Below are 13796 nucleotides of genomic sequence, written 5' to 3'. Positions count from 1 at the left end.
AGTACCATATTTTAATGTCTTTTGGTATGATGTGGGCTGGAATCAAACCAGCGAACTCCCACTCTCTGGACGGACGCTCTAACCACTACACCACGGAGGCGGTTATGTTGTCTCAGTAAATACTGAGGACTAATAACTGATACTATATCCTTATGCATGATATGTCTAACAATGATATGATTTAAGTGATATGACAATGGTTAGCTCCCTCAGTCTGGCAACTTCAAAGATGTTCACAGATCCAAATACACATTTCGAAAGAATTCAAGGACATGGTCAAAACAAAAATTGGAAAAAAAAGGTCAAGATCATGAAAAAAAAGGAAAGCAATACAACTGAACTCCAAAAAAATTAACACATGGCTAATTTCTTTAGACTTTGAATCAAAATGAGTCGGTTATAGCCATAAACACATTTCTACATTCCAACCTCTTGAACAGACTTGGGTATCTACCAGGTGGAACCAAGCACTTAAACTTTAAAGATTCAGGTTTATTGGTTCAGTGGTATCCGAAGCTGATTACAATATATGGCGCACAATGCATGCATACCACATAAAAAGTCCACCATAAATGCTCACCTGACTTTTTAGTAAGGTGTGCTAAAACATGCTGACAACTGTGCCACCGTGAAGATATTTAATGAACAACTTGTGTAGGCCAGGTGCAAAGTCAAACAGATTTCAATGAACTGCATGTCAATGAACAATGAGAACTGATCCAAACCTGATGACTACTTCCGTGATTTCACACATCATATTGTGGACCATCACAACTATCTTATGTCTTACCTGGAACGAGCTTGTATTTCCCTGTCAGTACACATTGCAAATGTTTTAATTTGGCTAAGTATGAAAACATTACTAAAAGTAGGCAGCAGTATTAATTTTTCGTGTTTATCAGTAAAAATAAGTACTAGTGATCAGGGGCGTAGCTACCATTATAAAAAAAAGCCCAGGCTTACACATGATATTTGCTAAAAATGTTGGGCAAGCCTTCAAGTCTATCTAAATATACAGCTTTGAAACATATCAGGCTTACACAAAAAAATTGGCTTGCTACGCGCCTGGTGATAATAAACTAAGGGACCATCAATAATTTTTGGCTGGGAGGGTGGGGGGAGAGGAGTTGTATGATGATTTTTATGGAGAAGCATGTACAATGTGAATGCCCCCTAAAAATTATGTATAAAGTAAATGACCCCCCTGCATGTCATGTACAAAATCAATGAGTCACCAGGAGATGGCATAACACCAGTGTCACACATGCCACAGCCAATCACAACAGAGCACTCACCTTCTGGCCAGCCAATCAAAACAAAGCATCAGTGTCACACATGCCACAGCCAATCACAACAGGGCCCGATTTCTCGAAACAAACTTAAGTCTGAGTTTTGACTTAAAATAGAGTTTTCACTCAAATTTGAGAAAATGCATTTCCCACAATGAACTGAAATCGATATTAAACTCAAACATAGTAGACAATTTGAGTTTGGTGGATTGATTACTTAAGTTGTTTAGGCTTTTTTATCTTAAAAAAGCAGCTGAGTTAAAAATTCAGCTGTTTCAAATTGTCAAACTCAGTTTGAAATTTGAGTAAAAACTTAAGTTTGTTTCGAGAAATCGGGGCCAGAGCACTTAAAGTCTGGCAAGCCAATCACAACACAGCTTACAGTGTCACACATACCACAGCCAATCAGAACAGACTTTACACTCACCTTCTGGCCAGCCTTAATGAACTGGGAAAACCAGAGTCTCACTGCCTGGTCATTGCCTAGCAACAAACAGCTGACGAAGGAGACAAGTTCCTCCTCTGAGTGCGACACTTGTGCTACTTGGAGAGTTAGAGCTATTGCTAAGCCAGGCATTGTACAATGATGGACCTGGAAAAGAACACACGAAATGAGATTTTTGAACTCAAGACATTTCACTGCAAACTATTATCAACCAAACAAGTCCATTATGACAACCGATTTCACTTTCATGTGCTCCAACGACATGCAGGAGCATTGAGGAGTCCAGTAGTCTCTCTGTCTAGTAATATTTAACAAATAACTTTCACATGGTGCAAGTTCAAAATAACATGAACCTTTATAGAGTGAGGGTAAACACGAATTCAAATTAAAACTGTATACAGATGGCAGGTACAGATAATTAAAGTCACTTATAGCAGAGATATAGGTGAGTCTTGAGTCGTGCTTTGAATGTACTTATGGAAGGAGATGATTTTACCTAGATTGGGAGAGAGTTCCACAGAGAAGCTGCTGCATATGAACTAAAACTGTAAGTACCGTATATGACCATCTATAAGCTGAATTTTGAGGACCAAAAAAAGCAGTCTGTAGAAGGGGGTCGTCTTATCCATGGGTTACGCTTTCGTCAAACTTTTTTCCAGGGGTAAGAAAACAACATCGTATCACTTCGCGTGAACAAACAACAGAAGACGACTTTGTCAGTAGAGACGTCAAATTTGCAATTAAACATCACTAGACAAGATTATTTACCTTTCAAGTTATAAGTTGTTTTTGCTGGGCATTGTATTATATGCAGGGATTAAGATTACCATGCGTATTTGTCTCGTACACAAAGCAGGAAATAGCAATCAGCTGTGCACACGTTTCCCGGCGAACAAGTTCAAACATGCACAATAATATAACGGGACGAATTCTGACGCAGTCATCAGTAAAATATAATACAGAATACCGTTATTTAACCCAAAGAAATATATCCTAGCATTGTGTAATTTTAGTTACAGTTTTTGCTCTATAAATTAATTAAGATTACCGTGTGTATTTGAGCCGGAAATAGCAATCAGCTGTGCACACGTTTCCTGGCGAACAAGTTCAAACATGCTCAATAATATAACGGGATGAATTCTGACGCAGTCGTCAGTAAAATATAATACAGAATACTATTATTTACCCAAAGAAATATATCCTAGCATTGTGTAATTTTATTTACAGTTTTTATGTAAAATATATATAATCAACACTGAGGTTATACAGACCCTCATGAACGTGCTAAGCACATGGAATGGGGTAAAATACGGAAGCCACATAAATTCACACATTTTTACCGATGTTACTGTAAACTAGCAGTCAGTGGAAAACGAGGCGGTAATCAGTTCTTGATTGTTGAATGGGGTAAAATAAGCTAGCCAGTTTGTTGCTACAATAAATATGATATTTAGAGAAGCAAAATATATTATGCATTTTCTGTCAACTACACTTCATTTCGATCCGTGAGTAAACACAATATATATGACACTGAATTCTTTGAATAATGTGGACCAAAGTTATAATTATTGGTAACTGCCAGTTGTCTGTGGTCTGTGTTTGCCGCGATTAGGACCCCATCGCGGGGGATCGACTTATGCACGAAACATACCATTTTGACACTGATTTTAAGGGTCAAGTTTGGGGGTCGTCTTATCCATGGGGTCGTCTTATAGACGGTCATATACGGTAAGTGACTTATCATGCTTATATTTGGCTTATTGTCACATTAAACAGTATTTCAGCTATATCACTGGGTTAGCTGGATGTGGGTGTAAAGTGGGTGCTCTCTTTGTTGATCACTTTGGAGAAACCCAGGGGGAAAGATCTGAAGCTAACAAACCTGGAAACATAATTTGGGCAAACTGGGATTCAAACTCAACTCTGACCTAACTGTGAAGCCTGTGCCCACTGTGCCCCCAATAAAACACAATGGCACTTACACACATCCTCCTGACATTGAGTGCCTCCTTGGGGTTGACAGTACACAACATCCTTAGCATCTCCAGCCTCTGCCTGCCTCCCAGCGTCTCCTCGTCCACCCGCTCCCCCCGCGACACCAGGCTGCTACACACTGTAATACATGGTATTGTTATATTGCATTAAAGTGACTGACAGAATGAGTGAGTGAGTGAGTTAAGTTTTACGCGGCACTCAGCAATATTCCAGCTATATGGTGGCAGTCTGTACATAACCGAGTCTGGACCAGAAAATCCAGTGATCAACAGCATGAGCATCGATCTGCGCTCAACTGGGAACCAATGACATGTGTCCACCAAGCCAGCGAGCCTGACCACCTGATCCCGTTAGTCGCCTCTTATGACAAGCATGGGTTACTAAAAGCTCATTCTAACCTGGACCTTCACGGGTTGACTGACAGAATGACGGGTTCAAGACCTAATTACTAAAATTAGGAACCACATTTCCATCCTTCTGGGTTGTAAAGACCCGTGAAGATCTTGGTTAGAATTGATCTTCAGTAACCCATGCTTGTCGAAAGAGGCGACGAACGGGATCAGGTGATCAGGTTGCTGACCTGGTTGACATATGTCATCGTATCCAAGTTGCGTAGATAACTAACATGAAATATTTATCAAAGGTTCCTGACTTTATAAGCATGTGTCATAACTAACATGAAATATTTATCAAAGGTTCCTGACTTTATAAGCATGTGTCATATCTAACATGAAATATTTATCAATGGTTCCAGACTTTATAAGCATGTGTCATATCTAACATGAAATATTTATCAATGGTTCCAGACTTTATAAGCATGTGTCATAACTAACATGAAATATTTATCAAAGGTTCCTGACTTTATAAGCATGTGTCATATCTAACATGAAATATTTATCAAAGGTTCCTGACTTTATAAGCATGTGTCATATCTAACATGAAATATTTATCAATGGTTCCAGACTTTATAAGCATGTGTCATATCTAACATGAAATATTTATCAAAGGTTCCTGACTTTATAAGCATGTGTCATATCTAACATGAAATAGTTATCAATGGTTTCAGACTTTATAAGCATGTGTCATATCTAACATGAAATAGTTATCAATGGTTCCTGACTTTCTAAGCATGTGTCATATCTAACATGAAATAGTTATCAATGGTTCCAGACTTTCTAAGCATGTGTCATATCTAACATGAAATATTTATCAATGGTTCCAGACTTTATAAGCATGTGTCATATCTAACATGAAATAGTTATCAATGGTTCCAGACTTTCTTAGCATGTGTCATATCTAACATGAAATAGTTATCAATGGTTCCAGACTTTCTAAGCATGTGTCATATCTAACATGAAATATTTATAACTGTAGTAGCAAATTGTACCTATTGTGTGTAGATCAGGACAACAAGATCAGTGTATGTTTACTGTAACAGGTAAACCCAAAGAGACGCAGATAAGAGACATTAAGTTATGATGAAACCCACAAGCATGGAGTGAATTTGGTATTTAAACCAAAGATGGGGCAAATCCTCACAAGACCAACTATGGAATCTGTTTACTGCTATTCCCAGAGTAGTGTGAGGTTATTTGGGTGTTTGGAGTTAACTACTGCTGTGGAGGGGTACGTTCCACAACCTCAATAAAATTATTCTTATTCTCTGAGTTATACCAACCCCTATAGAAGATCTTGTCATGTGAATTTTCTAATTGGCCAAAGCTACATCTAGGCTTCAAAGAATGAATGAGGCATTCACAGAAATCTTTCAATATCACAAATTAAACATCTTTCAAAATCTTCACTCCAAATTTGGATTGGCTGAAGAACCAAGCAATCTTTCATTTAGATCAGGTGGTCACTGATGGCTGAGAGTTCAACTCACACAACCTCCTATAGAGCGGTTGTTGGAACTTCATGCAGAGAGGTACTGCATCGGAGCAAAAGATAGATTTGAGACTGTATGTTCAACTACCTGTCATAAAGCACTGTGGAGAATTGGCCACTAGCTGACAGAGCAACCAGGCTCCGTTCTTCACACACAGCAGAGCCTCAGCTAGCTCTGTCATCGGCAGAAGGTTCGGCAGCTCTACAAACATAGCTCATACATTATTACAGCTCATACATTGTTTCAGCTCATGCATTATCACAGCTTGTACGCTATTACATCTCATGCATTCTATTATTACACCTCATGCATTCTTGTTATTACAGCTCATGCATTATTACAGGTTATAAACTATTGCAGCTCATACATTATCGCTGTTCATGCATTATTACAACTCAAACACTATTACAGCTCATGCATTCTTAGTACTTCAGTTCATGCATTATTACAACTCAAACACCATTACAGCTCATGCATTCTTAGTATTACAGCTCTTGCATTATTAGTATTCCAGCTCTTGCATTATTACAACTCAAACACTATTACAGCTCATGCATTCTTTGTATTACAGCTCAAGCAAAATTACAGCTCATGCATTATTACAACTCAAACACTATTACAGCTCATGCATTATTACAATTCAAACACCAATACAGCCCATGCATTATTGTTAGTACAGTTCATGCATTATTACAGGTTATAAACTATTGCAACTCATGCATTGTTACCACTCATACACTGTTTCAGGTCATGCATTATTACCGCTCATACACTGCACGTTATTACAATTTCTCTATAAAGTATAAAGTATTCTACTACACTATATTCAGTACCATTTAGGATTAAACATGCACTCTCAGAGTGAGACAGTCTAATCCCAAATATAACATGCCATGTCATTTGACCACTTTCTAAATGGCATTGTATATTCACAGCCTTTGGCCATGGGAGACTTACTTATTTACATTGTCAGATGGGGTACACAAAGTATGTGACCTATTCTACCAGTTGCCAGACCTCCACGGGAAGCTACAGTGGCTTGCTGGATTACTGACTTTGTGCTGGAAATTACGTGCTCACGCTCAATTCTGAATGGGATTCAACCCCTAAAGAGTGAGTGAGTGAATTTAGTTTTACGCTTATTATTATTATTATCATTGGATATTTATATAGCGCACATATCCACGCACTAGTGCATGCTCAAGGCACTGGTATTTTTCCCCTCGGTCATTGGATGTCAATCTCAACGGCACATCTTAGTATCAATCTCAACTCCCTGGGGATCATACAAATCTTGCTACCACAAGGCGCACTGAGTTATTGCGGCTTTCCCATCCTTACGAGGTACCCAATTCACAGCTGGGTGGACTGGGACACATAGTCACAGTACTTTGTCCAAGTTTACTGCACGTTGCTGTACCCGCAACTAGGTGTTTGCACGTATTCATGTGGCCACCATCTGGTCATATACCAACGGATTCGTGGGTTCTTTTAAGTGCACTGGATTGTGTACTGTACACTAGGGGTTGTGACAACACTGAAAGAGTCTGCACACAAAGCTGACAAAGGATTTAAAAACCGGTCACAGGTGGGCTCCATCCTGGCACCTCATGCTCGCTGGATCACTAGTCTGGCTCCTTAGCCAGCTCGCCCACCATGCCCCCAAATAATATTGCTTTTAGCAATATTCCAGCAATATCACGGCGGGGAACACCAGAAATGGGCTTTACACATTGTGCTCATGTGGAGAATCGAACCCAGGCCTTCGGTGTGACGAGCGAACGCCTACCTTAACCACTAGAGGCTACCCCACCGACCCACAACCCAAAAGAACTAGAATCTAGGCTTTACTGAGAAAGTGTAATTCAAAACATAATTTTACGACTTTCTAAATGGAATTGTGTCTAAATACTAAAACATATTTGCATTGCCTACAGAAGTAAGATTCATACTGTTGTGCGACTGATTTGTTCAGTCAGAATTCGGGGCACACTTTTAGCAAGAAAAACAAATATTTAACAGTGAAAGCCAACTTAATTTTTTGTAGATTTCTCAAGTCAATATGCCAGCATTGTTTCAATCCCATGCATCTCCAAAACTGACTGACACTGGCAATATTTACAACACACTTGTCAACAAAACAATGTAATAAACTCGATTTGACACTGTGCAGGCATGTTGTACTCACCAGCTTGTGCTATACAGAGGACATCACACACTTCCTCAAGGTACACCTCACTCTCAAACAGCTCGCTCTGCTTCTGGTAGTTACCTCCCTTTGACTGTTCTTTTATCTGGGGAAAAGACACTCATTAATCCACGTATTTGAAGAACCTGAGAAACCTAGGCTATTTAATCCAGTAACAATAAACACTAAATTAAACACCAATTCTTTGCACAAACATAATCCATTCATATCACTGGCAACATGTACATTGTTGCATTGGCTGTTGTTGGAAAATATAGACATCAATTAGTCTGCCATTTTCTCTTTTAGTCTTATGATGTCACATCTACTATGCCTTCTTCAAGCTCCAGTCTTATTCTTACAATTATTATTACAAGTTTCCAACTCAAAAAAATGTTTTCATCATTTTCAAGTAACAACATAATGTCTGTAATAAAATTGCAAAATACATATTTCTCGTGTTTTGATAAAACGTAATTCCGTTTTCAAAGAAAAAACGGTTGTTTTAGCAACATCGTGCATTGTCTTGTTTATATCATATACAATGTACTGTAATATGATGTATAATTAAGTCATGTTTGTACTCAGCACTCCTGTCAAACAGTCATTACCATGCTCTGTAATGGTGGCCCCATACATGAATAAAATATCACTATCACTCTACTATGGCCCATGAAGGTCCAGGGTAGAATGAACCTTCAGAAACCCATGCTTGTCGTAAGAGGCGACTAATGGGATCGGGTGGTCAGGCTCGCTGACTTGGTTGACACATGTCATCGGTTCCCAATTGCGCAGATCGATGCTCATGCTGTTCATCACTGGATTGTCTGATCCAGACTCGACTATTTACAGACCACCGCAATATAGCTGGAATATTGCTGAGTGCGGCGTAAAACTAAACTCACTCACTCACTCTACTATGCCTTCTACAACATTCTTACACATAATTACATTTAACAGCTATTGATGACAAAATGGTATTGATGATGATTTCCTGCACAAAAATTACAACAACACAAAGTAGATGCAGAATGCTTGGACCATTATCAAACAGTGATGTGTCAAGTTAATAAACACATTGACAATTGATCCATTATCAAACAGTGATGTGTCAAGTTAATATACACATTGAAAAAAGTGAGTTTACATAAGTGATCCCCAAATATACTATCCTCCACAAAAAACATTGAAATTTGATCCTTTTAATTTTGACATTGTTTATTTCTATTGAACAAAAAAAAAACTGGCAGAAATACACCTGTACAAATTTATCAATCAGAACTGATCTATATTGTCAAACATATAATGTAGACAGGCTACTTTCTTTCATATTTTCTGAAAAATGTTTTGTAATTTAAGTGTGATATTACCCTTTCAACAACGCCAGCAACTGCCCACAGCAATTTTCTTGAGTATTTATCTAGATGTTCCAAGGAGTGAAAGCCTTTATGTGTAGTTTAGGTGCATGTCAAAAATCCAAGTCAGGTCAATTTTGTTTGTAATTTGTGCTCAGCTAATGACACACATATTAACACTATCTTTCAAAAGTAGTAAGTGAGTGAATTTGGTTTGACGTTGCTTTAAGCAATATTCCAGCAATATCATGGCGGGTACACCAGAAATGGGCTTCATATGTTGTGTCCATGTGGGGAATCGAACTCGGGCCTTCAGCGTGACGAGCAAATGCCTTAACCACTTGGCTACCCTCTTTCAGAAGGACAAGTTTGGTTTAGATGATATAATCATGAGACTATTTCCTAGATATCCTGCTCAAAGTGCACAATCTGATCATTATTACCCCAGATAACCCAAACTGCATGTTAGGTGCTGGAAGGTTAATAGTCTCACGACTTACTTCACCAGGTACCCATTTTCTGCTGGGTGAACAGAGGCAATTTTGAACAAACTCACTTGCCTAGAAACTCTCAGGAGTCAAGCTGCCAAACACAGTCATCCATCCAAGGACTCTCCACACCCAAAGTTGCTTAACTTCAACTGATTGTGACCTGAGCTCTATGCACAGGACCACACGCCACCACAAACTGATTATTGTTTGACACGGACTGACCACAGCACATATCCCAGTCTTTGTGACTGGGCAAGTTTATACACTCTGGAAACACATTCTGCACCCAGCCTCAGTTTAAACATCATGTTTTGTTTACCTCTGACATGATGTAAAGAAGTTCGCTGAGTAGTAATCGAATTCGTCTAGGTGCATCACTTCGTTCAAACTCCAGCGCCAGCCCATGATGCAGCTGTGACACAAGAATACTATCTCCTTGGTTACCCCCTAGTTTAGCTCTGAAAACAACAAGGATCTGAAGACTTAGCATGCTTTGAAATTCACACAGGTCCCTAGCCAAAAACTATGTGATTTATACTGAGGATATACAAAAGTTAATGATGGTGGTGCTTTCTGACTAGTACAGCTAAACCTGAACCATGTAAAGACACTGTCAATTTTATAAAAGTAGTAGTGTTGGAGTGATTGATTGAATAATCTGTCAATCGATCGATCCTGCTTCATCGGCAATTATTGATGACCTCAGGAGACTAATCAATATTCATAAAAAAATGAAACATCGTAATATATGTCAGAAAGTATGTTTCTCATTGTTATGTTTGTTAGCTCAAGACATAAACTGATGCAGTTTCTTGACTTGTAAAACTTAAATGTAAACAACATACCGACCCCTGTGTCAATACTGTCATTGCTTAAATAATTGCAAATCAATCAAAATTATAAATGTCAGAAATGAATTATCCCATATATCTTAAGGGATTTTATATGGGATAGTGCATTTCTGGCATTTGTAAAATATCAACTGATTTGGAAATATATATCCCAAAATGAGCTGAATTTGACGTTCTGGTAATTTCAACGATTGCATTGCTTGCGCTATATCGGGGGAGTAGGTGTGCGATCGGAGTGCACAGCAGTTTCATCGGTTGGGCGAATGCCCAGTCGCTGTCGTGAGAAGTTTTATTGACAATCGAAATCGGGAAGTTAAGCAAATAAACATCAGTATTATTTACTCGAGATCGTTAATACCACTTCCAATGCAAAATCAGTTGCCTTTATAACAAAAAATAGCATGCGAAAATTCAGTAAGATCAGTCGTCTGCTGGTGACAGGCAATATATAAATACAAAGCGGTAAGACTTCCAGCCGTATCCCCCTTAAATTTTAACGATGAGGAAAATTTTCTTTGAGTGGCATTGTTCCCTAATGTTAGAAGTTGGACATGTCTTTCAGTATGTTCAAGTAAAATTAAAGAAACATGTTAAAACTAATCCTTATCAGGTGAGGAATTATATTCAGGTGATATGATTTGACTAGACTGAAATTTAGGGGACGGGCGGAAGTCTTTCCTGAATATATCCTTTATCACTCAAGGTTAGTAAAATTAAAACTTTAAATGATATAACAGATGAAAATTGCGTTTTTGCTTTACTCCGTCGAAAACCCCTGACACCAGATAGATCTGCAATGCAGGGAGCCCTGTGCAGATAAAACAATCCTTTATGTTCCTAGGGGTTCGGACATTCAGATCTTAAGGGATAGTGCACCTGGTAAAGTACTACCCTTTAAGCCAACCCGTGATATATACTCATGACTGAATATATCCAGCTCACAGATAAAATAACTAATCTATTATTACCTTAATTGTTGTTCCTTTTTAACGTCTTGTTCTAAGGCATGAAAATCGATGGATAACAGAGCCACGATGCTGTTCACAACATCCAGGCCTGAGAGTATCTTCAAGACATCTTTTCTTGCTTTCGTCCAACTGTCACTAGTTTCTAAAGGGGAACACAATGCCATACGAACAAGGCTGACAAGCACCGGTCGAATGTCGGATTCGCTACATTCGCTCAAAGAGTCTATGTCTACACTTTGCATGGCCTGAAACACGACACATTTCACCGGTGAGCGCTGCTTCTTTCTGCCACTCATACCTATCTTCAAATCGTTCATATAATATTAAAAGTTTTAAAACGAATCTAGTTGTTTCTTGCCATTTCCGCTCTCTAAAATGTGATCCTAACTCCATGCACAGCTTGGCTATACTATTATTATTGGTAGCGAATCCTATGACTTTGAAAAAGGAGTTCACGTTTAGTCTTCCAAGGGAGATAAATATTCCTCTAGTCATTTTTGCATCGTAAATTTTTCAAGACAGGTTCGAATTCCTTCATGTGGGTTAATATTTTTTTACATGTAATGTTTTCATATTTGCCATTCACATGTGACCGATATGGTTTAGTGTTATGCATTTTACATTGTGTCTTCAGATAATTATTTCTACGTTTATGTGTTTTTACGCAGCACGGTATCAGTACCTCAATCTCAACTGCTCTGCATGTTCTTGCCCAAGATAAACCCATGATTAAACTGTTTTGTTCACCCGGCATACTCACTGGGCACGCGACAGTACAGCTTATATCACGGTAGTGTAAAATTATGAGTGACTTAAATATCCCTCATATGTATTCTGTATTGTACGACTTCAATACACTAGGTTTGAATTAAATGTGTACAATAAATATGTAGGTTATGTATAATTATCGATCCGAATCTTCACAAAATAGCTTAAATAGCCATGAGTTATCATTAAAATATTTTATCACATCGGGTGGGTAAATGAATTTAATATGTGGATAAGTATTGTTTTAATTTAGGATGTTTTATCAGCATTTTAAAATAGCATAGCATAGCATATTTGTAAAGCGCGTATCCATGCTTATGCATGCTCAAAGCGCACAAATAAAAATGCAAGTACGGCAAAGAGCTACAGTTCAAAGGCTATCTTGAACATATGTGTTTTTAGATTGGATTTAAATGTATGAAATTCAAAACAGTCTCTGAGACTCTGTGGGAGACTGTTCCAGGCCATTGATCCTGTATGGACAAAGCACCTGTTTTCATACTGCGCTGTCTTTACTTTGGGTACAAAACAATCAAGTTCTTATCCTGTGAGCGAAGAGATCGGGAAGTTAGAAGATTGGATAGATAGGAAGGCGCAGTTCCAGTGAAATAGTCTATGTAAAGCTCGGATTCCGATGTAATGCCTGCGAATCACAACACGTGGCACGTACTGTACTCAATATATTATCTATATAAATACAATAGTGTATTGGATCAATATGGCATTAAGACAAATGTTACAAGTTTGATTGAGTGAATGAGTTAGTTTTACGCCGCTTTTAGCATTATCAGGCGGGGAATACCACAAACGGGCTTCACACATTGTAACCATGTAGAGAATCGAACCCGGGACTTCGACGTAACGAGCGAACGCGTTAACCACTAGGCTACCCCACCGCCCCTACAAGTTTGAAATGAAGCTCTTGTATTACATACACAGCTTAGGCACTGCTTTGTCTATATTTGTGTAATAGTATCCAATATTTATCTTAAGGTTATGATCACATATAACTGTGTTATATCATTCCGTCGTAAAATATTGCATAAACAGAACGCTAGGCATATCATATATATAACATGTACATACATGTATACATGTACGTGTACTTTGTAACAGAGTCGACCGGGTTAGAACTGATCTTCAGAAACCCATGCTTGTCGTAAGAGGCGACTATGGGGATCGGGTGGCCAGGCTCCATGACGTGGTTGACATTATATATGCCATCGTATCCCAATTGCGTATATCGATGTTCATGCTGTTGAACACTGGAATGTCTGGTCCACACTCGATTATTTACAGACTGCCGCCATATAGCTGGAATAAAGTGCGGCGTTAAACTAAACTCACTCACTCACTTTCGAGATCTTCAAAACAACAACATGGACCGACATAGGTTTAGGGCCTGTTGGCTCGTTTGCCTGCATTTTCCCCTCTGGGCTACACAAGTTTGGTGTTTTCACGTTACGTTTCTAAGAGGTATTTTCTAGGGGTGGGTATTGCAGAGAATTTTCATATTGCGATATATTGCGATGCGAAAGCATATATTGCGATATGTATT

The 13796-nt window shown here is 38.6% G+C and overlaps 1 protein-coding gene across 1 annotated transcript in view; it reads right to left on the bottom strand.

Annotated features, from left to right (window-relative positions):
* LOC124282210 (integrator complex subunit 2-like) overlaps window positions 1–12497 on the bottom strand; it is a 47254-nt gene extending 34757 nt beyond the window's left edge. Inside the window, 6 exon segments of the mRNA XM_046718169.1 lie at window positions 1717–1881; window positions 3717–3847; window positions 5705–5818; window positions 7806–7911; window positions 9971–10109; window positions 11471–12497. Of these exon segments, the coding sequence (XP_046574125.1) occupies window positions 1717–1881; window positions 3717–3847; window positions 5705–5818; window positions 7806–7911; window positions 9971–10109; window positions 11471–11787 (972 nt within the window). The 5' untranslated portion in view covers window positions 11788–12497.
* Window positions 12498–13796: the final 1299 nt, after the last annotated feature.

This window comes from Haliotis rubra, unplaced genomic scaffold, assembly GCF_003918875.1.
Source record: "Haliotis rubra isolate DU_JTF1 unplaced genomic scaffold, ASM391887v1 Scf296, whole genome shotgun sequence".
Lineage (NCBI taxonomy): Eukaryota > Metazoa > Mollusca > Gastropoda > Lepetellida > Haliotidae > Haliotis > Haliotis rubra.
The sequence above is the reverse complement of the archived record's forward strand: the minus strand, read 5'-3'. Positions and strand labels throughout refer to the sequence as shown.